The 25,764-nt window shown below is 34.9% G+C and overlaps 1 protein-coding gene across 1 annotated transcript in view; it reads right to left on the bottom strand.

Annotated features, from left to right (window-relative positions):
• Positions 1-3,805: 3,805 nt before the first annotated feature.
• Positions 3,806-25,764, bottom strand: part of LOC123525919 (lipoxygenase homology domain-containing protein 1-like) — a 231,377-nt gene continuing 209,418 nt past the window's right edge. The window contains exons 70-78 of the mRNA XM_053537880.1: positions 24,765-24,891; positions 24,002-24,156; positions 23,261-23,534; positions 18,315-18,478; positions 14,800-14,886; positions 14,004-14,127; positions 11,085-11,242; positions 9,842-9,999; positions 3,806-9,420 (exon numbers count right to left, since the gene is read on the bottom strand). Coding sequence (XP_053393855.1) covers positions 8,793-9,420; positions 9,842-9,999; positions 11,085-11,242; positions 14,004-14,127; positions 14,800-14,886; positions 18,315-18,478; positions 23,261-23,534; positions 24,002-24,156; positions 24,765-24,891 — 1,875 coding nt within the window. The 3' untranslated portion in view covers positions 3,806-8,792. The remainder of the gene's footprint in view (positions 9,421-9,841; positions 10,000-11,084; positions 11,243-14,003; positions 14,128-14,799; positions 14,887-18,314; positions 18,479-23,260; positions 23,535-24,001; positions 24,157-24,764; positions 24,892-25,764) is intronic.

Raw genomic sequence — 25,764 nt, 5'->3', positions numbered from 1 at the left:
CAAAAGCAACAAGCATAACCTTGCCAGTAGAGGGAGACAGCTTAAACTTCTTTGAGGTGGAAAACCAGTGCATTTGAGTTTTGTTTCAGGTTCAGCATAATGAACCCATAATTCATTCCAGTGACAATACAGTTCCAGAAACTTATTTTCATCACGGCTTTTTCTTTGTTCTTTTGCTATGGTCATCCTGGATGCCCTTTGGTCTTCTGTTTCGGCATCCATCTAGCATTTACCTTGCTCATACCTAATTTTGAATCTAAATTACGATGTGCCGACGCTTTTCCGATCCTTAACTGATAAGCTGCCTCCTGCAATGTCACTCTGCGAACTTCGTAGACAAAAACCTCAACATTCGCCACCATGCATTGTAGGAGCCATTGCCTCAGCGAGACTCCCTGACCTAGGTTTGTCACTCACGCTTGTCATGCCATCCCTCAACTGTGAAACCCAGCTGTAAGAGGTTGAAAGGGATATGCAGGCTTTAGAAAACCTTTTCTGCAACCTTTGAAAAACGTGGCAAGGTTTTTCATCCTCTAAAAGCAAGAATTTCATTACAGATCTCTGTTTCTCCGGCATCGAGTTCATGGTAGCCCTAACACCTACCTTGTTTGAATTCTCGAAACTTCGTGCGGATGTTTTCAGATCGTCGCTCATATGTTGACCCAGTCACTTAACAGAGTACCGTTGCTCTTTAGTCAAGGCGAGATTAAACTTGAATTATGTTTGTCACCGTAACGTTCCAAGATGTGGCTGTACGTGATATGCGACAAGTATTGTACTTATATCTGATAAGAAAGTTAATCTCCAGACTAGACTATTAAATAAACAAGAGGAACATGTTGATCCTATGTCGCGCACTGGAGTATAGATGAGGTCCACTAAGATCAAACTTAAGTTCGCTTCTCTCAAGGCTTATTTAGCCGAAAAAAATCTGTTAAGGCTGTATTTTAATAACGAGTCACCTATCGTGAATGAATTGAATTTCATATCATTTTTTTTTAGTTTGTTTTTGTTATCAGGGTATCATTTTGCTACATTATCTTGATTATAGCTGGGGACATTTCTATCCTATGATAAGGGATCCTGAAACGAAGGAATGACCTTGCACTTGATGTTGTTGTAGGGTTTAATGTCAATCCTACACAATTACAGGTCATATGGCAACCTTCCAGCTTTTGATGGGGGAAGCTGACCGTGCATTATTTCATCATGGGCGGGCACCTAGTCGCCCATTAGTCAGCTCGATGGATTCCTCACATAAAGAATTCAATGCCCCGAGCGAGTTTCGAAGTAACTTGCCTTTCACCGATGTGTTAACAATCCGGCCACAGAAGCCCCTACCATGCGCCTGAATCAACATGGAAGTTGTGTACGACATAACGTTTGAATTGATGCATCGGTAAAATGCGCAATGTATGTAAAGATATGCCATATAAGAAAAACGCGAGGAGGATCAAAAAGGGTCATCCAAAAGAGTCGGGGTAAACATCCTCGGACACCTTAATTTTCATTGAAAGCTTTGAATTTAACTGTTTTTGATGCATTTTCCTTTATCTAGCAATAAACTGAGCGTGAATATAGGTGTATCCCAAGTAGCAGACTCATAACACGAAATCCGGGACGCCCGATTCACCCGAGAATCGCATACTGCACAATAGTGACAAAACAGGCATCCCGGGGTATGCTTTATGAGCAGTATGGCCTACTTATAATAAACAAAGCAAAGGCTTTTGGTGGACTTCCCTATGAGGCTTTTACCAAACTATATGAAACTGCTGTTTGTTCTGTTATTACGTATGCATCATCTGTATTGGGTACTGAAACATTTACATGTATAAATGCAGTTCAGAATAGAACTGCTAGGTATTTTATAAATGTTGGTAGATATACCTCAAATGCAGCGGTCTGTGGGGATATCGGATGGAACCCAGTAATAAGTTTATGTTGGAAAACATATTATATTGGTACGAAGTAGTAAATATGGATGAGACAAGATTAAATAGAAAAGTGTTTAGTTGGTCAAATAATAAAAGTAGCAAAAAATGTAAAAACTGGAACTTCCGTGTGTGTCAAAGATGGAAAAAATAGAACTGTAACAGGTTTTGTGACAATAATGCTTTTGCTAATAAAAGTGATACCTTAAATGTAATCTTACCTAATATTTTCAATGGATTTGTAGAACAATGGCATTGTGATGTAAATCGGGATACTGCTCGTAACGGTGTAGGTGGAAATAAGCTTAGACTGTATTGTACATTTAAACAGAATTTTGCAACAGAACAGTATTGTAAGATTGTTTTAAATATATCATATCGAGGTGCACTTGCTAAGTTTAGGAGTGGTTCTGCTCCAATACATATAGAAACTGGTAGATACAACGGTCTTCCTGTTAGTGACAGAGTTTGTTTTAATTGTTCCACTACGGTTGAGGATAAACTTTTTTTTTTACATTGTCCTTGTTACAACACTATTCGTACAGACTAACTGTAAGAAGCTTGTAGAATCAATGTAAATTTCACAACTTTAAATGATAGGGAGAAAGTAGTTTTTTGCAGACAAATCCAGAAATAGCTTTATTATGTGCCAAAACCTGTTTTAGTATTTTAAGTAGGAGAAATATTTTATATCATTGAATAAGTATAAATGTATAAATACGTATATACGGTGTACTAACTTGTACTAACTTGGTCGTACAGTTTTAATAAAAAATTTCTAAAAAATTTTTATGTTTATAAAAGTTAGTATGTAAATAGAAGGGAATTCTTAAATATTTTAGCTACTTGTGAATAGATTATAGTTTCTCATATTTCTGATTAGAAAGGTTTGCATGTTTTAATGTCGGATGTTATTTTAATATATGTGTTTGTATATCATGCAAAGTGAGACTTTAATAAACATAGCTTATCTTATAATATTCTTAAATTAGTTTTATTTATTTCAGAAATAAGTACATCTAAATAACAAAATAAGTATTTGCAAGCTTTCTTAGGGAAATAAGGTGTCCCGGTGTATGCAGTTTATCAGTTAATCGCTAAGAAGAATCGGGCGTCCCGGGGTTCGTGTTGAGTCTGCTACTTACGATACACCTATATTCATGCTCAATTTATTGCTTAATATGATAAAGCTACAATAAAAACAATTATATCTAATGCTTTCTATAAAAATAAAGGTATCCTGGGGTGTCCCGGGGTGTTTACACCGACCGCATCCAAAATATCTAACAGCATCTACCATAATTTTGAAACTGTAACTTTTCCCTAAGAAATTCTTGCTCATATACAGGTATCAAATACAGGTCTCTTTCACATTGTACATGTACCTTGTTGAAAGATGCTTATTTGATGATCTGGGTTTAATGTTTCTTGTTTTAGAGCCATAACTTGCTTGCATTTTGATAGAATTATTTCCATTTCTGTATTTAGAAAATTGAAATTTCATGGTTAAATGTTTTTGCTTTTTGTTTAACAGACTTGTAAATGCAAAGCCAAGGTAACGCCTTTCAGATCCGTTCACAAGATCTTCTTATTTTCAAAAATAAAATGACCTCTATGAATAACAGCTATTTTCATTCATTAAAGTAAGCTATGCTTACCTGTCTCTGGTAATTCTGTTAAGAATGACATATGAATTTTAATAATATTTTATTATGTTTTATTTTGTTATACATAATGATAAGACATAAATAAACAATTTGAACTGAATTAGGGGGTGTTGGTTCTTCCTATTGGAAATTATACCTTCTGGCAAAACAAGTGTTATGAAATTGGTCAATTAGGCAATCAAATGAAAAATAAGGCATATAACATATACATATAACAATTATTTATTCTGTCTGGAAGTAATAAAGCAACAGTTGTGATACAGCAGGATCTTCAAAATAATTAGTGAATTTTTCCTAGGAAAACTGCATATGATACAGACCAAATCTGCACTTAAAGTTTTAATATAGACTAAAAACAAAGGCTGAACTACAGGGGTATATCTAAAATGTGAGCTATTTTTCCTTGTTCAAAAGTCAAATCTATAATTACCTATCAGTGGTATGAAAATAAATTTTAAAAAAAACTTCAATATATTTAGATAGTTTGTTTCAGATTAAATTATGATAAAAATGTGTGTACAATCAATCTTTTTACATGTATTTTTATGTTCTGTACAACAATGCTTTTTTCGTTTTAAACTATAGTTTGTCCCAAAGTTCAAATGAGCCGTGCCATGAGAAAACCAACATAGTGGGTTTGCGACCAGCAAGGATCCAGACCAGCCTGCGCATCCGCGCAGTCTGGTCAGGATCCATGCTGTTCGCTTTCAAAGCCTATTGCAATTAGAGAAACTGTTAGCGAACAGCATGGATCCTGACCAGACTGCGCGGATGCGCAGGCTGGTCTGGATCCAGGCTGGTCGCAAACCCACTATGTTGGTTTTCTCATTGTGCGGTTCAAATGTATTTATGAAATGAACTCACATTCCTTAAATGATCTGTAAAATGCCAAAAAAAAGGTTTTCAACAAAGAGCTTTCAATTCAACAATAAAGGAACAACACATGGACCAAGCATGGTATGAAAATGGATACATGACAGATAAGATCTTGAAATAATATATGGAACAGCTGTTAATCAATATTTGAGTATAATTATATAAACAGCTGTTAATCTGTTAAAATTTCTCTTGTATGGCCCATCAATTGTGATAAATTTTGTGTGTACCAAATAAATTTATAAAATTTACCGTCTATAATTCCATTAAGTCAGAGCAAAGCCCCGACCCAAAAATCTATTTTTATTCTTTAAAATGGCTATAATTATTTTTACTGTTACAACAATCTGAACAAAACTTTTATATTACAGAGAGAAATGAATTAACCTAAATGTTAAGGACACAAATTTGAAACGTACATGTGTGTTATAACAAAACAAAAAATCTCAACATTTTTAGCAGACATACTTTTTAATCCCAAGAAAAAATACTCAATTACGGCAAATTTATCAATAATTTCTCAATGAATAAAATGTCACACAGAAATTGGTTTATGTTCTGACCCTGAGGTATAACAATACATGTAGTTGGTGCTGTTGTGATTCAATTTCAGAAAAGGGGAAATTAGAAGATGTCACTATAAACAAATTTTGCTGGCAAGTTGACTTCTGGAAACCTGACTAGGTCATGAAATCATTCTCCTGTTCCATCTGCTCTTTTATGTAAAATATTAATGTTACTGACAACATGAAACTAAAACAATTAAAATATCTACAGTAATACCCAATGAAAAGTGACTAAAATACAAGTGCTGACATCTTTTTATACAACCAACTGATAAAATTTACTAAAAAAATACATATTTCTTATTGATGATGAAAATACATTTTCACCCACAAAAAAAATTAACAGAAAAAAATGCTGATAGAATCCTATAAAAACATTCATTCTATCTACTGTAATAAACACATTGTAAATAACAGTATCAAATCTAACCATTTTAAAAAAATCTGGGATATTGTTCTTCTGATTCCATTTTTAAAACCTTTCTTACAACTTCTAGAAAATAACATGAACAGTAGACAATACAGACAGCAACATTTAAACAAACAGAAACTGAGGGGGAAAAGAAAGTAAACAACTGAGAAAAACACCAGTTTTCCAATCACAAGTTCTTTACCAGACCAAACTACAACCATATTCTAAGTCCTCTAGAAATTTTAATACATTGTACTTTTTATGCTTCTATTAAAGTCAGCAAAAAACTGTTTTCAAGGTATGCAAGTGAACCTTTTTGGCTAACCAAGTACAGTCAAACTTGTGCTTAGGACCATCTCCAAATAATGGTTACTACTATAAAACCTGCATACAAATGCCACAATTTTCTCTTCCTGTTTAACCATAAACAGTGTAAGTTTACCTGTATAGACCATCTATCAAGAAAAGTCCACTTTACATTTCCCAATTTAGACAGGTTTGACTGGATATACAGTTTCTTTTGTCCTCAAAATCTCTTCACTAAATTAATTGTGATAGTTCTTCTTAAAGCTGTTACAACTTGTATGGTACTCAAAACAAAAAACTTAAACAACAAAAAGAACAAGGGATTGTAATCAAGGTAACATAACATCTTTACAATGCATGCAACTGCTCTCAGTCTAGGACATTAAGAATAGTGCATCATTTGATGTCTTTGCTGATATACCAGTATCTAATAGCTCATCAAACAGCACAGACAGATGTGTCCAAACATTTACATTTTATCAGTATTTGAACTGTGTAGTAGTACCAACCAGCACATAAAACCCCCAAGACATAATTATCCTGGAAAAAGAACCCCAGCAGCAACAAACAAACCTGCTGTTACTGTAACATGTATTTCCCCTGATTTCTCTTTACATATCACACAATGCCATTACATAGAAAATGCATGTACCACATGAAATAACAAAGACAGGCCACCACCCTCTCAGATATCAACTCTGCCAAAAACATAACTCTGATACTAAACTTGTTGGTAATCTTGGGAATAATTAAAACTGGTATACAGGACCACTTGTTTGGATATTAAAAAGAAATGCAAATTAGGCTTCCACCAAAAATTTTAATGGGTGGTGAGGCCTTAAAAAAGGAACATAAAGGTATAATATTAATCTAATAAGCAAAACAGATAAAATTTATCTACAGAAAATGTAATCATACTAAAAATAAAGAAAGCTACATGAAGATGCTGCAGATCTGGGACTTTGAAAGTTATAATTTTAAGTTAAGAATCTTAGAGCATAGGCATCCAACTGGATGTTTCTGTCCATACATTTAAAATTGACCAATGGCTAAGTTACCTCCCATCTTTATAACCACATACCCTAAAAATTTACAAAATATTGTCAGCTGCCAATATTTAAATGAAAATTGCAATGATAAATGTGTGTGTATGAACAAATAAATAAGGTGGATGGATGAAGTATGCTATATCACATGCTATATCACAAATATTGTAGGTAGAATACATGTATGTATATTTCATATATTAAGCCCTAAAAAGTATATTTCTTAGCTATCTTAATCAAGCCTTAGAAAGTATATCTCCAAATAATAACAAGAGGGCCATGATACTGCACTACTTTGCTCACCAGAGTTTCACAGCTTGCTTGAAGAGTTTAGAAGATGGTCATGCAAGGAAAATATCTGTGAAATTATTTGTTGTGGAGTATATATAGGATAGGGGGTGGTGGGGGTAAATGATTAGGGGGATGATATGATACTAAAAGACAATATCAAGAAACTGAAAATATACAAAATAATTTTGGTTGAAGTGGGGTGGGGAGGAGTTTGGGGTAATGTGGACAGGAGCTTGGAGGAATTTAATATAGAGTAAACCAAGCTGATGGCAGTTTCAGGGAAGATGTGTTTCAAAGTTTTTCATAAGGCCATCGAGGGAAAACTAGCCCCCTTTTGATCATTTTTGAATGAAAAAGATTTATTTGAAGGAATTTGGTAGAGGGTTACTTAAAGAACATTGCTGTGAAATTATTTTGAATTGGGCCAGTAGTTTCAGAGAAGTTTTTCAAAATTTTCCATACAGCCATATAGGGAAACTAGTGCTGCCCCCTGGTGGCCCTGTTTTTCAATGAAACAGAAAAATTTGAAGGAACCTGGTAGAAAGTCATCCAAGAAACATTTTTGTGAAAGTATTTCAATTTTGGGCCAGGGGTTTCTGTATAAAATATTTGTAAAATTTTCCCTCATGGTTATCATGGCAAATGGCAACCAAAATTCTGCATGGATGACCTAGATTTGATAAAATATGAAAGTGGACCACCAAAGGAACATTGCTATGAAGTTTGGTTAAATTTGGCACAGTGGTTAAGGAGATATTATTTAAAGAAATTGTGGATGATGGATGGATGGACAACAGACATTCTATGTTCCTAAAAATGAGCTGAAAATATTGATATTATTTCCTTTTAAAGCTACTTTCCCACAGTTGGGGTGAAATTTTTCAGCATGTTCATTTCAGCCAAGACTGGCATAGAATGAATAAATGACACTGAAAATTGACAAAAGTAAGTGAAAATAAGTGTTACATATTGGTAAAAAGGTAAGAAGAATGTTGATTTTCTCCATTATTTCAAAAGCACTGCAACACTTGACTCCCTTCTGGACAATGTTTATTGTTGTTTATTATGATATACTACAACAATTATATATCAGTAAGTTTGTACCAATAGTAACTTGCAGAGCATCCGCATTTTACATATTTTGAGAGAAAAAATAAATTCCCCTAACATGTCAGAACTAGATGCTTTAAGAAAAATAATAAAATAGTAATTTAAAATTTTGTCATGTTCTACTTCTACTCTTCATTCATTAGAAAGATTTATACAAATAAGTTTATATCACATGAAACATTTTTGTTAAAATCACATTTTTTAACATTTGTATAAACATGTACAATGATATCACAGTCCCTTATCACAATGTTAGTAAACAAAAATTATGTTTTGATACAAACTAACATTTACTTTAAAAAGAATTATTCTAAAACATTGGCAAGTTCAATGTTAATTTATAACATCTATATACAGAAATCTTTGGCATTAGCACTTTGTGCTATATTCTGATATCTATTCTGCTTAACAGTTTTTGGAAATTCCTCCACAAACTAACCACCAACTTCCATCAGAATTTTGCAAATTTTATATTAAAGCTATTTCTTTGGTATTTATACCATATTTAATACTTCTCTTACCACAGCTTATACGAACGTCTACAGAAGTTTTACCATTAGTTCTTACATTCAACATAAGTGCAATTATTCTTTTTGTTGTCCAACTCTGTACGTATGACTCCCTTCTCTTGATACAGGGGTCTTCTGTCTTTCCTCTGCCTTGTCTTTATCCAGGTTTTCTGCAGTATCACCAGGACTTTGTTTGTCTTCAGGTTCATTTTCTGATGGTTTCTGATTCCCTGTATCTTCAGGAAGTTTAGTTTCATCTTTATTGTTTTCTGCACTTTCTTTATCATCCTGTTTTATCTCTCCATTATCTTCTTTCCCAGTTTTATCATCAGACTTATTATCTGTTCCATCTTCACCTCTTGCTTCTTCGTGGTCATTTTCATCTTTCTTACTATCGTCTACACCACTGGCCCTTTTCCTTCCATCATCTGGTTCATCAGACACTTGTTCAACTTTGCTGTCCTTTTCAGCACTCCCAGTTCCATCTTTACTTGCAACTTCTAACTTAGCATCATCTTTCTCTTCAGTTTGTGCAGTAATTTCACCTTCATTGTCACCTTTTTGCTGAGTTTGATCATTGTCATTTGTACCACCTTCATCCATGTTTTCAATTTTCCCATCACCACCTGCTGATTCTTTGTCTACATAGTCAAGAGACAATAACCTTTCTGTCTGACCGTCATCCTTGTCACTGTGTAACCAACTGTAACAAATGATATACCTCAGTAGATTGTGCATTATACATGTTTAAATTTTATTTCAGGGTATTAAAACACTATTAAAATATTTTGAGCAAAAGCAATTACTGACAACCTCACATTGTTTTCAATCTGATGAGTTTTCAACAAAAAAAAGAATTTATTGCTTATATAACAGAAATGGCAACTGTCTTTACCAGTGAGACTGTGCCAAAAGCCTGAAAATCATTATTCAATGTAGTATGTTCACATGTCATTCATTTGTATAAGACTTCTGATTCCTGTTTAGAGCCTAACCGAACTTCTAAGAAACACAGTTCCCTGACCCAAAATAACACTATAAATAATGGAATAAAATAAACCTTGCATTGATTTTTTGGTGAAAAAGTCTTAAATGTACAATGAAATGGCTGTTTAAAATCATACTTTTCACAGGTAAAGACATATTTCTCATCTGCATCAAAAGTCTCCTTGACTGTTACAGTTTTCAGGTACCAGCCAGAGCCAGGTCCTTTTCCATCATGACCTATCTGGACTTGCATCAGACGACCTAAGTCTACGGCTTGGATCAAAAATGTGTCTGTCTAGAAAGCGAGAAATGAAATGAAATTTAATATTAATCTACTGAATGGTCTGAGAATAGATGGAAAGTTTTAAAATCAAATTATCTACAATGTGGAAGCTTTTAGTATATTTTGACTGATAGTGTGTATGTTGTTCCATATTTTTCATTGTATCCTTCCAGAGTTAAGGATGTTTCTTTTTGTTCATTTCTTTTATGGGGTTTTAATCCACGCTGGTCATTTCCGGTCAAATGGTGTCTTTACAGCTTTTAATGTTAGAGTAAGACCCTCTAGACATTATTTTAGGCATGGACAGGCACTTGGCCGGAACTATCTACCTTCCTCAAGCCAGCTGGATGGCTTCTTTACATGACAACCTGGATCACCAGACAGAGGTGAGGGGTAACAGATCTGAAGTCAGTAATCCTAACCATTTGGGACTGAGAGCCTTTTTTTAAATTTTTTATTCTAATACGCTTGTTTCTGTTAAAACACACTAAAATGACGTCACGTTAATGTGCGATGACGCCAATGTTTTTGTTGCAACCAAGAAAGAGTGCTTTTATATTTTATCTACTGTCTAAGATTAAGGGTATATTAGAATCAAAATAATGTATAGCAAAAGTGTGTTCTACCTAAATTAATACACTCAAAATTGGTTATACATTGCCAGAATAATTCACTCGGGCTACGCCCTCGTGAAATTATTCCACAGTGGTATAACTTCTTTCCGTGTATTAATAACATTAAAACACGTTTTTTCTATACATTATTTCTTAATTATGGATATGGAGAACTTTACAGGAAAAGCAAAATACTTCAAAATCATTAATCTATGTGGAGGACTCATTTTCATGGACTCTAAGGTTGTGTTAATCCACAAAATTCAACCCCAATGAATAAGCAAAGCCTTTTGTAACATTATCTTTAAAATTTGAAATCAATATATTAAGGTCCCATTAAAAAAGTATTGTTCTGCTGAAACCACAAAATTTTATGCCTACAAAATTAAATGATGTAGTAGTAGTGTTGGTACAAGAAATGTCAGCCAGAAAGCTTGGCACTGGACACCTCTAAGAATACAACTAAATAAAATTTATTATTACTTGTCCAGATTCAAACTTTTCTTCTGTTGTCTCTAGACTGTGAACAAGAAATCGTTTCCCTGTGTCACCAAGTGTGCCAATCAAATTTATATATACTCTGGCATCTGTCCCTGAGCCAAAACCATCACCAGTCAATGTCTGTACCATGTACTCTCGAACTGTAAAACAAAATCTAGATCGCTCAACAGAAAATAAATTTCTATTATTTGCCAGAGTGGCCAATTATCAATAAGTATGATTCTTGATAAATGGTTTATCTGTAAAATTTATTTTAAACCAGAAAAGTATCAAGTTTAAGTATTTTGATAACTCCATGTTGTGCTAAAATAAAAGAAGCACTGTCATAAAACTATGACATGTCTGGCCAATGGAGAGAGAGACTGTTAATAATGTTCAGTGTTCCATTTTTTTTTCTTAATTTCCGATATAAAATTTGACACTTTTTAATGATCTCTATGTACAGTAAGTTGAGATATCAATACTAAGTGCTGGCTGTTGAACTTGCTCAGGTTCATAAGGATACATACATTTCTACGAGTACAAAATGATAAAACTTCACTATTCAGTATAAAAGTAATGAAAAGTTACTTTCAAGCAGCTACAGTTTTACTGAGTATGATAGCAAATATTTTACTATGCAACCGCAGCAACATAGCAAAGCAAACTCGAGTCAGCAAGAAACCCTCATCATTTTTCCATTCCTTACAAGAGACAAGGGATCTGAAATGTTGTATTCCTGATACAAGTAGATTTTATTCACCTTCACAGCATCAAACTATTAAGTGCTATGTTACAGCTGTAAAAAGTTGTCATGTATCTGGACTCATGTTCTGTATCTGGACTCAGTGTTGCTATTAATTCTAGATCTTCAGAATCATGGTGTCATTTCAATGGGAACTATATTTTATTGTTCTGCTTAAGCCAGAATAAGGAGTGTTACAAATTTCTCTCTTGAACCTGGTCTGCCATTTGTTTTTGCTTTTATGCATTTAATGCTTCTAAATGATCTCCATTTAATTACAAATCTAAAATTATACTCTGTGCAAAGGAAATTTATATGACCAATTTACAGTCCAAATCACTCTTGACTTTTTCACCTTTTATCTTACAGAAGTTCAATAACATTGTTTTTGTGTTTTTTGCCTTGTCAGTTACTTTGGCTACTGCAGTAAAGTCTTGGAGGTTTTGTTAAAATTGGACCAATTAGCTGTTTATAATTGTATAATTATAGCATGCATGTATTATAAGGTATTTCACACATAAAATACTACCTTTCACTTCTGAAAGAAACAAAATATCAGTGGATAAAATGACTGTTTTAATAACTGAACTTTATGTGAAAAAAAAATGACAGAAAGTTTAGAATTATGGTGGCAATAAGCCCCTGTGTATTAATAATTATATGTACTAAATTTTTAACTAGTCAATGGAACCCTAAATGTCAACAGTATTCATATCATATTGGGTGTGTGATGTCATGTTAACATGTGTTGTTGCTTTACACTGTTCAATTCATGGTTCGTACAAAATATCCAAGAAAACATACAACTACTTTTCAAGTACAGTCCAAAACCGTTATCTGGACTATTTCGATATCTCGAGTGGATTTTTCCAGTCCCGATTTTTTTCCTTCTTATTTCATATAAATCAACTACAGATACCTCAATCTGGATATTTCGATTTTTTCGATATCTCAACAGTATTTTCAATCCCTGACTTTGAAATTTACTCTATTTTGACATCGGTAATCTCAAGTGGACATTATTCTTCTGCCAAATGAAGGTGCAAAAAGCTGCACGCGCTTGTATTTGCTCAACTGTCGTCTGCCGCCATAGGTGCGAACAATAACACAAGCAGTCATTCACGCAATGGTCCTGGTTATGACCCGAAGCCAATTAACAGGTGCTCATGTGTCATTAATTGTTTGTTTGCGACGAAAGCTGTGTGCAACGCTAACTGAGTAATTTATATAGAATATTTGAAATTGAGTGAATTTAACTGCAATTATAAACAAAAGAAATGAAGATTCTGTGCAATTTACATCGTATTTAGGTTTAAACCCAAGAGTGAATTTCACATCATGTGCATTGCAAAGCCCAAGTTGGTGGAAAGAGGTATTAGAAACCAGGAAGTAGGTTGAAATTTTTTTATTATTTCAACAAGTTATGCCCAATAAATATGCAAAACATTTATTTATGTACAAATACAAATGTATACATATTTCGTCTCAAAAAACATTTTTTATGAACATGAAACTACATTATCCCGCCTACCAACCAAAGCTGACCTAACTTGGGTTATCTCAGTATTTCGATATGTCGACTTTTTTCCCTTGGTCACGACAAAGTCGAGATATCGAGATCTGACTGTACTTGTTTTATTTTTTCAAGACTTTTATAGACATCTTTAAGCCCGAGTTCAAACAACTTTTATCAATTATTTCAAAAACCGGATTATAGTCGAATTAGTTTCTTTCAAATTATCTTTATGTTTTCTATTCCTTTCTTTAAATCTATTCTTTCCATAAAAGTTACTGACACACCCTTTTTATCAAAGACTTGGCTGAAATTCAAGGAGTTTTGGTTGAATTTCAAGCATTTTTTTTCAAAATTCAAGTACTTTTTTTGTTTTTTTAAAATGGAGTTTTGAAGGACCAGAATCAAATTTCAGGACTTTTCACGGCTTGCACAAAGCCTGTCAATTTTACTGCGGCTAAAGATCAAATGTATATCCTAAATAGATATGTAATGCCAAAATTGTTTTGTTTGCATCAAAAGATATACACATTCTCCATCTTTCACAGAGTAATATTCAAAGGCTGAATAGAAAACTGCCTAACTTACTGAATTTAAAGCAACTATCTAAGGAAACATGCCCCACTGTCTGTGTACAATTTAAAAAAAGATATCAACGATATACCTGGCCAATCTTTTCCCTCTGTAGGAACTTCTACAGCGATATCAAACCCTGGCTTGTCCAATGTTAACCACTTGTTTATTGCAAATTCTATCTGTGTCTTGTCAACCATGTTCATCAACACAACCTATTTGAAAGAGACATAATACTATAAAATTACATACATTTATTGCTTAGACATGTAGATCTGGACTGAAACTTTTCAGTTCTAGGTAGTGTGAGACTAAAAAGTGTTTGTCATACAGAGGTTTTTGCTCTGGAGAGGTTAATTTACTAATATCTTTGTAGGGAAGTATGTCTTTGCAGGAAGGTGTGTCTTTATATGGAAGCGTCTCTTTATAGGGAAGTGTGTCTTTGTAGGGAGTGCATTTTGCAGGAATGTGTGTCTTGATAGGGAAGTGTGTCTTTGTAGGGAGGTGCGTCTTTGTAAGAAAACGTGTCTTTGTAGGGAGGTGTGTCTTTATAAGAAAGTGTCTTTGGTGGGAGAGGTGTCTTTGTAGGGAGTTGTGTCTTTGTAAGAGGCGAGTCTTTGTAAAAAGGTGTGTCTTTGTAGGGAGATGTGTCTTTGTAGGGAGGTGGTATAATTGAGGTTAAACTATATAGGAGTAGTATTATACATCGGTGCTATTTAATATTACTGGTACTGGTATATACCAGGGTGTACACTATGGCTGCTGCTGTCAAACTTGATGTAACATGGTCCCAACAAACAGCAATTATCACATGCAAGTCAGGAGAACCTTCAAAATTGCCAGGCATTAGCAAATTACAATTAAAAATATTTTTGAAAACTACAAACCTTGTCCACCTGCCATGGTTTTCCAGAGTTGTCATGTTCTAGTCTAATTTTGCGTATTTGGCCAATCACCTCACGATCAAGGAGCAACTGAGAAGAACATAACAAGAGGACCATGATGGTCCTGAATCGCTCACCTCTTCCCACATGACCCAGTTTTGAGTATGACATCGTTTTTGACCAGCTTTCATGAAGATCCCATGAAAAATGTGACCTCTAGAGTGGTCACAAGGTTTTTCTATTTTTAGACCTACTGACCTAGTTTTTTGAAGGCACGTGACCCAGTTTCGAACTTGACTAGATATCATCAAATGAACATTCTGACCAACTTTCATAAAGATCCCATGAAAAATGTGACCTCTAGAGTGGTCACAAGGTTTTTTCTATTTTAGACTATGAAACCTAGTTTTTGACCGCACGTGGACCCAGTTTTCGAACTTGACTAGAATCATCAAGATGAACATCTGACCAACTTTCATGAAGATCCCAAGAAAATGTGACCTCTAGAGTGGTCACAAGGTTTTTCTATTTTTAGACCTACTGACCTAGTTTTTGAAGGCACGTAACCCAGTTTTCGCACTTGACCTAGATATATTCAAGATGAACATTCTGACCATTTTTCATGAAGATCCCATGAAAAATGTGACCTCTAGAGTGGTCACAAGGTTTTTCTATTTTTAGACCTACTGACCTAGTTTTGACCGCACGTCACCAGTTTCGAACTTGACTAGATATCATCAAGATGAACATTCTGACCTTTTCATGAAGATCCCATGAAAATGTGACCTCTAGAGTGGTCACAAGGTTTTTCTATTTTTAGACCTACTGACCTAGTTTTTGACCGCACGTGACCCAGTTTCGAACTTGACCTATATCATCAAGATGAACATCTGACCAACTTTCATGAAGATCCCATGAAAAATGTGACCTCTAAGGGGGTCACAAGGTTTTTGTATTTTTAGACTACTGACCTAGTTTCTGAAGGCACGTGACCCAGTTTCGAATTTGACCTAGATATCATCAAGATGAACATTTCTGACCAACTTTCATGAGATCCATGAAAAATGTGACCTCTAGAGTGGTCACAAGGTTTTTCTATTTTTAGACCTACTGACCTAGTTTTGACTCACGTGACCAGTTTCGAACTTGACCTAGATTCATCAAGATGAACATTCTGACCAACTTCATGAAGATCCATGAAAAATGTGACCTCTAGGTTGTCACAAGGTTTTTCTATTTTTAGACCTACTGACCTAGTTTTTTTGACCAACGTGACCAGTTTCGAACCTGACCTAGATATCATCAAGATGAACAATCTGACCAACTTTCATAAAGATCCCATGAAAAATGTGACCTCTAGAGTGGTCACAAGGTTTTTCTATTTTTAGACCTACTGACCTAGTTTTTGAACGCACGTGACCCAGTTTCGAACTTGACCTAGATATCATCAAGATGAACATTCTGACCAACTTTCATGAAGATCCCATGAAAAATGTGACCTCTAGAGTGGTCACAAAGTTTTTCTATTTTTAGACCTACTGACCTAGTTTTTGACTGCACGTGACCCAGTTTCGAACTTGACCTAGAAATCATCAAGATGAACATTCTGACCAACTTTCATGAAGATCCCATGAAAAATGTGACCTCTAGAGTGGTCACAAGGTTTTTCTATTTTTAGACCTACTGACCTAGTTTTTGACTTCACGTGACCCAGTTTCGAACTTGACCTAGATATCATCAAGATGAACATTCTGACCAATTTTCATGAAGATCACATGAAAAATGTGACCTCTAGAGTGGTCACAAGGTTTTTCTATTTTTAGACCTACTGACCTAGTTTTTGACCGCACGTGACCCAGTTTCGAACTTGACCTAGATATCATCAAGATGAACATTCTGACCAATTTTCATAAAGATCCCATGAAAAATGTGACCTCTAGAGTGGTCACAAGCAAAAAGTTTACGGACGCACGGACGCACGGACGGACGACGGACGACGGACACTGCGCGATCACAAAAGCTCACCTTGTCACTTTGTGACAGGTGAGCTAAAAACATATTCCATGGTTAAGGACAATTTTTTATAGAAAGATGAATAAACAATATCTATATTTTCATGTTTTTGGTGAAATACTAGGATATATAAGTGAAATAAAATTGATTATTTTCACTGTTTCAAAGCAGTATGATAAAATTTAATGATAAATACATTTGTATCTGAATTCTTTCAAAATTATACTCTAAGAAAGGTAAACAGTGTAGATGTACATCATTACCTGCATGAACATAAAAATAAACAATCCATTATAACTGAATGCAAAAGAAAACTAAAAAACTTCATAGAATTACATAACATAGATCTTATGATGCTACGAAATTGTGTGTGTGTTCGGGTTTAACGTCTTTTTCAACAAGTTTTCAGTCATATAAACGACGGTGTCTACTTGTAGCAGTGAGCATAATGTCCACATTTATACTGCTGCCTCACTGGAATATCACGCCGTAGACACGTGACATGATACCCCACCCAGTCACATGTGATGCCATGATGCAACGTACGTGGCATTGCTAGGGTAAAATATGTATAATTTGTTTAAAATCATTACATTAAATAAAGTAAAAAAGATTTGTTTGTTTTACATATAAAATCAAAATATATTTCACTCGTGAACACCATCATTTACATTTTCACTTGTGGCTGTGCCATTTGTAAACATATTACATCTGGTGTTCACTCAGTGAAATACATTTTGATCTTGCATTGAAACTAACAAATATCCTCTATAAATTTTCCTCATTTGTTCTGATTTAAGTTACACTGACACATTTTAACTCATGGCGACTTTCAAAGGAAGAGCCCAGGTGCCCCGGCACTATTTCTGTCAGGGGCGAGCATCTGGGTAGAACCATTGATATTTTGCAAGTCAGATGGATGGCCTCCTCACAAAACAACCCTATCAGGGCTTGAACACAGAGGTAAGTGGCATAGTCAGCTACCATAATCACTTGCCCAGGGAGGCCAAAAACATGCTTGAAGCAATCACTAAGGTTGAAAGATGCAAAGGCCAAAAGTATTGAAATATTTATTAAATCATATATCCCTTTTTGTTGTAAATAAACTTGAAACTTGCTAGCATGAACTTTATCAAGCAATTTAACAGAGACTACAGAAATTTTTATACAAAACTTTCTCATTTGAACATGAAAATACATCAATGTTTCAAAGTTGTAATTCAGATAAACAGAGCTGAAATAATCAAGTTTTGACTACATACAGTATTTTAGCTACTGTGAAATCAGTAATACTTATGGAGGTCTAGCTTTCATACCACATTCTATTTCATTCTTGCTCAAATCAATAAAATTAAATTCCATACAAATAAAATTCCCATTTATTTTATCTTATAAACTTGAACTCCATCAATTTATGTCCAAATGAAATATTAATTACCATTATGGACTAAACCACAAAATTTTAATATCAATGAAATAAAATAATTTAAGAGTAATCATCTTACATCAAACACGTCAGTTTTTCCTGAATAGAAGTATCCAACACCCGCAGAGCCAAGTACAATGGGTCCTGTGTTGTCAGCATCTCCATAGACTGTGATGGTCACATTTGAGTCTGTCCCACTGTCTGCCTCATCACTTGTTTTTACATACACCTTCCAGTCACCATCTATTACATAAATAGTATGTTTAAATGAATCATGCAACTTACCAAAGTCAAGACTATTCATGAAGGTACAGATCAAACATTCTAAGACACAGGTGCCGGAAAGGGCATCCTAATGGTAATTCATCATACACAGCTCCCAAAATGGTATCCCCATTTCAATTCATCATAAACAGCTGCTAAAATAACATCACAATGTTCACTGCTCATCAACAGTTGTCAAGAAAGGCATCACAATGGCAATTCATAATATACTCATTTTAAACAAGAGTGCCAGAATGTCACAATATACGCCCTTCACAGCAAATTTCTTTACACTAGCACCTGTATTTGCAAATGGAATTTTAATTTTGTGGTAGTAATTATTGAAATTCTTTTGTTTTTCTAAAGCCACATAAAAACTCCTTACCAGGTAGAGATACCTTAAAATACACCTAAAATTTGAAAGTAACATCTATGTTGTACCACAGAAAAGTGGTCCTGGTTTTTCCCTACGGTCAATTATAAAAAAGTTACAATATAAGTTATTTATAGTAACAACTAAGGGAAGTTAATCTTTAAAAAAAAAAAAAAAAAAAAAAAAAATATCCCCCAAAAAATTACAAGTCCACAAAAAAATCCTTACCAGGTAGAGATAGGTCAAAATACACCTCAGAATTGGATGTAACATGCATGTTGTACTACAGAAAAGTGGTCTCGATTTTTCCCTATGACTAGTAATGAAAAAGTTACAATACAAGCTATTTATAGTAACAACAAAGGGAAGTAATTCTAAAGAAGGGACCCGTGCATGACACTTCGTCTCATGATGGTGTACAATTATGCCAAGTTACATCAAAATCCCTCCAAGAATGAAGAAGAAATGCTTCGGACAAAGTCATTCTTGTATCTGACCTTTGTTAAATTTCAGTAAAGGAAGTTTGAGATACAAATGAACTAAAGCAGTTCGTTTGGTTCTTTCACGTGCCCAATGTAAAGCATTGATACACGGGGATGCGCATGACACTTCGTCTCATGATGGTGTACAACTGTGCCAAGTTATATCAAAATCCCTCCATGAATGAAGAAGAAATGCTTTGGACAAAGTCATTCTTGAATTTGACCTTTGATCTCTAAGTGTAACCTTGACCTTAGACCTAGGGACCTGGGTTTTGCGCATGACACTCCGTCTCATGATGGTGAACAACTGAGCCAAGTTACATCAAAATCCCTCCATGCATGAAGAAGATAAGCTCCAGACAAAGTCATTCTTGAATTTGACTTTTGATCTCTAAGTGTGACCTTGACCTTAGACCTAGGGACCTGGTTCTTGCGCAAGACATTCCGTCTCATGATGGTGAACAATTGTGCCAAGTTTGATCAAAATCCCTCCATGCATGAAGAAGATATGCTCTGGACAAAGTCATTCTTGAATTTGACCTTTGACCTCTGTGTGACCTTGACCTTAGATCCAGGGACCTGGTTTTTGCGTATGACACTCCGTCTCATGATGGTGAACAACTGTGCCAAGTTTCATCAAAATCCCTCCATGCATAACAAGAGCTGTCGGAGGACAGCAACGCTCGACTATTCAACAGCCTTGTCGACTGAATGAATACGAAAGTCGAAAAAGGGGCAATATTTAAAAAAAGCAAAATAGGGTTATGGAACCTGCATAGTGCTTATCAGCTCATGACAGTGGACAAGTGTGTGAAGTTTCAATCCATTCCCATTAGTGGGTACTGAGATACCAGCTTACATATAAGAATTTAACCCAAAACTCCTAAGTTTAAAAAGGGGTATAATTTTGTAAAATGCAAAGTTGAGTTATTGACCCTTTGCACTGCATGTCATATCATGACAGTGAACAAGTGTGTGAAGTTTCAATCCTTTCCCATTAGTGGATACTGAGATACCAGCTTACATACAAAACCTTAACCAAAAAATTCTAAGTCGAAAAAGGGGCATAATTTTGTAAAATGCAAAGTTGAGTTATGGAACCTGCTTTGTGTATGTCAGATCATGACAGTGAACAAGTGTGTGAAGTTTCAATCCATTCCAATTAGTGAGTACTGAGATACCAGCTTACATACAAAACCTTAACCAAAAAATTCTAAGTCGAAAAATAGGCATAATTTTGTAAAAAAGCAAAATAGAGTTATGGAACCTGTGCAATGTAAGTCAGTTTATCACAGTGAACAAGTGTGTGAAGTTTCAATCCATTCCCACAAGTGGTTGCTGAGATACCAGCTTACATACAAAACTTTAACCAAAAATTTCTAAGTCAAAAAAGGGGCATAATTTTGTAAAAAAGCAAAATAGAGTTATGGAACCTGTGCAATGTAAGTCAGTTTATCACAGTGAATAAGTGTGTGAAGGTTCAATCCATTCCCACAAGTGGTTGCTGATATACCAGCTTACATACAAAAACTTAACCAAACCGGGACGCAGACGCGGACGCCGACGCATGGGCGAGTCCAATAGCTCTACTATTCTATGAATAGTCGAGCTAAAAAAGATATGCTCCAGACAAAGTCTGTGGACGCCGCCCACCTATTGCCCGCCAGGGGCATTCCCATAATATGTCCCATTTTTCAATGGCAATTCATCATAAACAGTTGTTAAAACAAGAGGGCCGAAATGGCTCTAGGTCACTCACCTGAGAAACACACCATAACAGTGTAAACATGTTTGACCTAGTGATTTCATGGAAAAAAATATTCTGACCAATTATCATTAAAATTGGAGCAAAAATCGAGTATAAACAAGTATTTTCTTTGATTTGACCTAGTGACCTACTTTTTGACCCCAGATGACCCATATTCGAACTTGACCTAGATTTCATCAAGGCTATCATTCTGACCAAATTTCATGAACATCAATTGAAAAATACAGCCTCTATCACATACACAAGGTTTTTCTTTGATTTGACCTAATTACCTAGTTTTTGAACCCAGACTACCCATATTCGAACATGACCTAGATTTCATCAAAGCAACCATTCTGACCAAATTTTGTGAAAATCAAGTGTAAAATGCAGCCCCTATTGCATACACAAGGTTTTTCCTTGATTAAACCTAGTGACCTAGTTTTTGAACCCAGATGACCCATATTCGAACTTGACCTAGATTTCATCAAGGCTATCATTCTGACAAAATTTTATGAAGATCAGTTGAAAAATGTAGCCCCTATTGCATACACAAGGTTTTTCTTTGATTTGACCTAGTGACCTACTTCTTGACCCCAGATGACCCATATTCGAACTTGATCTAGATTTCATCAAGGCTATCATACTGACAAAATTTCATGAAGATCAGTTGAAAAATACAGCCTCTATTGCATACACAAGGTTTTTCTTTGATTTAACCTGGTGACCTACTTTTTGAACCTAGATGACCCATATTTAAATTCTACCTAGATTTCATCAAGGCAATCATTCTGACTTAATTTCAGGAAGATCAATTGAAAAATATAGCCTCCATCGCATACACAAGGTTTTTCTTTGATTTGACCTAGTGACCTACTTTTTGTCCCCAGATGACCCATATTCAAACTCGGCCTAGATTTCATTAAGGTTATTAATCTGACTTAATTTCAGGAAGATCAATTGAAAAATACAGCCTCTATCGCATACACAAGGTTTTCCTTTGATTTGACCTAGTGACCTTGTTTTTGACCCCAGATGAGCCATTTTCGAAATCAGCCTAGATTTCATCAAGGCAATCATTCTGACTAAAATTCATGAAGATTAATTGAATAATACAGCCTCTATTGCATACATAAGGTTTTTCTTTGATTTGACCTAGTGACCTAGTTTTTGAGCCCATATGACCCATTTTCGAACTTGGCCTAGATTTATCAAGGTAATCATTCTGACCAAAATTCATGAAGACTAATTGAAAAATACAGCCTCTATCGCATACACAAGGTTTTTCTTTGATTTGACCTAGTGACCTAGTTCTTGACCCCAGATGACCCATTTTCGAACTCAGCCTATATTTCATCAAGGCAATCATTCTGACCAAAATTCATGAAGATTAATTGAAAAATACAGCCTGTATCGCATATACAAGGTTTTTCTTTGATTTGATCTAGTGACCTAGTTTTTGACCCCAGATGATCCATTTTCTTACTCGGCCTAGATTTCATCAAGGTTATCATTCTGACCAAATTTCATGAAGATCAGTTGAAAAATACAGCCTCTATCGCATACACAAGCTAAATGTTGACAGACGACAGACGCCGGACATCGAGCGATCAAAAAAACTCACCTGAGCATTGCTCAGGTGAGCTAAAAAGGGCAAGACAGTGGCAATTCAGCATTATGTACAGTTCTCAAGATTCTGATGGTGGATGAAAACCTCATGTGCCACTCTGAGCATTGTTTCAAGCATGGGTAGAACCACCAACTTTCTGTACAACAGCTGTCTGACTTCCTCATAAGTGATTCAAAGTCAGCGGCCTACACCACTTGGCCATGAAGACCCCACATCATTACGATAATTCATCATAAATAGCTGTCAAAAAGGGTATCACACTGGTAATATAGGGCAAAAACGGCATCACAGTTTGATAATTCATCATAAACAACTGCCAAATTATTTATTTTTACACTTACGCAGTATCCTACCACTTTTGAGTCAAATTTTCTGAAAAATTCCTTACATATGACTTTTCTTGATTCTGGGTCTCCTTGGCAAGTGGTATCAAATTATTTGACAATTGCAATCAAATCTACACCTTACCAAGATTCTGTAACACTGCAGCATGTAAAAGTTATCTGTGGAACAAAGTTGTAAAGCTCACCTTTATAGGTTTTAGTATCAGGTTCCTCTTCCTGTGTTAGTGGTGCAATTTCCACAACATCTGTTAGTGGAAGTGTTACCTCGACATCAGACTCTCCGCTACCTTCATCCAACCAACGACCACATTCAAATACATACTGAATGCTTGAATCTTCCTTCTCCTTGACTATAACCTTGTCCAATAACCAGCCAGAACCTGCTCCTGATCCATCATGAGTGACCTTGACCTTAATAAGCTGTCCAAGTTCAACAGCAGGAAGATCAAAGACATCTTTCTGCAAAACAGTAGGCAGAGAATGACCCATTCCGTACCACTTTCAAATTTTCTATAGACTTATAACACTGAAAGAAGGCCTAGTCGGAAATCTAACTTACTTCCTGTCAGATTCTTGAGCTGAGGGCAAATAGGAGATAATTTCTGTAAAACCATTCCAAATTTTAATCACTTTTTCAGAAATGAATATCTTCACAGTTTTCTATTAGGTTGCTATAGCAACAGGTGTTCAGAAATAACTATCTATGCAGTAGTAAGTTGAAAAATATATTCCAAAGTTCAAATTTATACATCCATTTCAGCTAGGGGAGAACATTTCTTAACAGATAAAAGAGTAAAATAGTAAAACAGTGCTTGTAAATTATGGAGGAAGGTTGGTTAGAATATCTCATCCTTTATGATCTGGTGCTGGTATCTAGCAGGAAGTGTATTTTGTCTGTATTTTTGTAATAAGTGATAACTTCCTACCTCTCCTCCTTCAAACTTATTAGAGTTTGTCTTTGAGTCCATAAGCCTTCTTAGACCAGTATCACCCCTTTCTCCATGTATCTGGATACTGACATTAGCATCTGTCCCAGCCTTGAACTGTTCTCCCGTGTATATCTCCACCTGGTACATGTATACTGTAAAATGGCAAAAGAAAGATGCAAGTTTACTTTTGTTAGGTGTAGTGACATCTTTCTGCAATGTTTTTTTTAAGTAAGTTAATTTGAGAGTTAGATTATGTACTTTCTAAGGTCTTTTCTTACCAGTACTAACTTATTCTGCAAAAGTAGATGACAACTTCCCCTAAAAAAATCACAAGTATGTCAAGGTTTAAGCATTATGCTCGACCAACTTTCATAAAGTACATTTGCCTAGGCAAATGATCATACACAAACTTTCAAGATTAGTAAAAACACTGCTCTCTCTATTACTCCCCCACCCTCACACTCTCTCACCCTAAGGCTGGTATAAGATTGTGAAGTGCAGTGATCTGACACATATCAGATGCTACATCAAAAATGTTTGATAATGTACAATATTATTCATTTTAAACTCTGAAGAAATTTTTTATACATATACATACTACTCTACAATGTCCTGATTTGAGTAACATTAAAAACAACATAAGTCAGACAAACGATAATCTGTAAACAAGAAATATTTTTCAAGTATATTTCACAAGATTTTACTTTGAATAGATAGAAAAAAATACTTTCTGAGATAAGGTGAAGAAACAATGACTTACCACTAAGTTTATTTTCAGTTTTGGCCACTGGAATTTCTCTCCAGAAATCCATGTACTTCTCTGCTTGCACTGATACACCAGCCTCCATTTCATACTCCATTCCAACAGTTTCATCTTTCAGCTTTAACTGCAGAGATAAAAGTTTCATTCAAATCAGAATTTACTAAAAAGAATAACTAAAACTACTGTTATATTTAATCAAAGTTTCAAAACTTCAGAAAATATCAATTCATAAAATCAACATAAAATGCCCAACTATGCATAACAAAATTGCTAGTAGCTACCAAGTTCTCTTTTAATTAGGGATAGCAACAAATACTCATTCATAACACGAATATTCGAATACTGTTTCACTATTCAAATATTCGGAAAAAATATAAGATCATGAAAAAGCCAAATGAAAGAACAAAAAATATTTGTTTATCTAATTTGCCAAAACCGGCTTTCATTATAAATTCGCGCGGAAATGGCTTCTGACTGTCAGAAGTGTCATTTTGTATATTAGCGTACCGAGATTGTACATCGCTATGATGATGACAGTATACCCTGTAGTTAATACCGTTACAACTAGCCTTGTTTTCAGTAGGTGCGAACCACATGTAATTAAAAATGATCAGACATCACTTGAACTAATTACTTGGATTTCAATCGAAGTCGATAAAAGATTATTAGAGTAAAGAAAAATGCCAAAAATTGTAGAAAACAAGTCAAATGGGATGCATATAATTTTTTGACGTAAATAGGATTATCTGATTGAAATGACGAATAAATGCATTTCGTATGGTTAACTTTTATTTTTTCAATACGCAATTTTCAGACAAAGAGATGTAAAATTAAGTCAAATATTTTTTTTTCTTTACATTACCCCTATTCTAGACTCCCCACCCCGCAGTGAATCTACTGTCAAAATGCAAGCAATGTCTCCTGGCATTTTGAAGTTTTTCACGCGATCATTCGATAAGAAGTCAGTTACGTGTAATATGTGTGGAGAGACCTCACT

Source organism: Mercenaria mercenaria, chromosome 3 (genome assembly GCF_021730395.1).
Source record: "Mercenaria mercenaria strain notata chromosome 3, MADL_Memer_1, whole genome shotgun sequence".
Lineage (NCBI taxonomy): Eukaryota > Metazoa > Mollusca > Bivalvia > Venerida > Veneridae > Mercenaria > Mercenaria mercenaria.
Note: the sequence above shows the minus strand (reverse complement) of the source record. Positions and strands in the feature narration are given on the sequence as shown.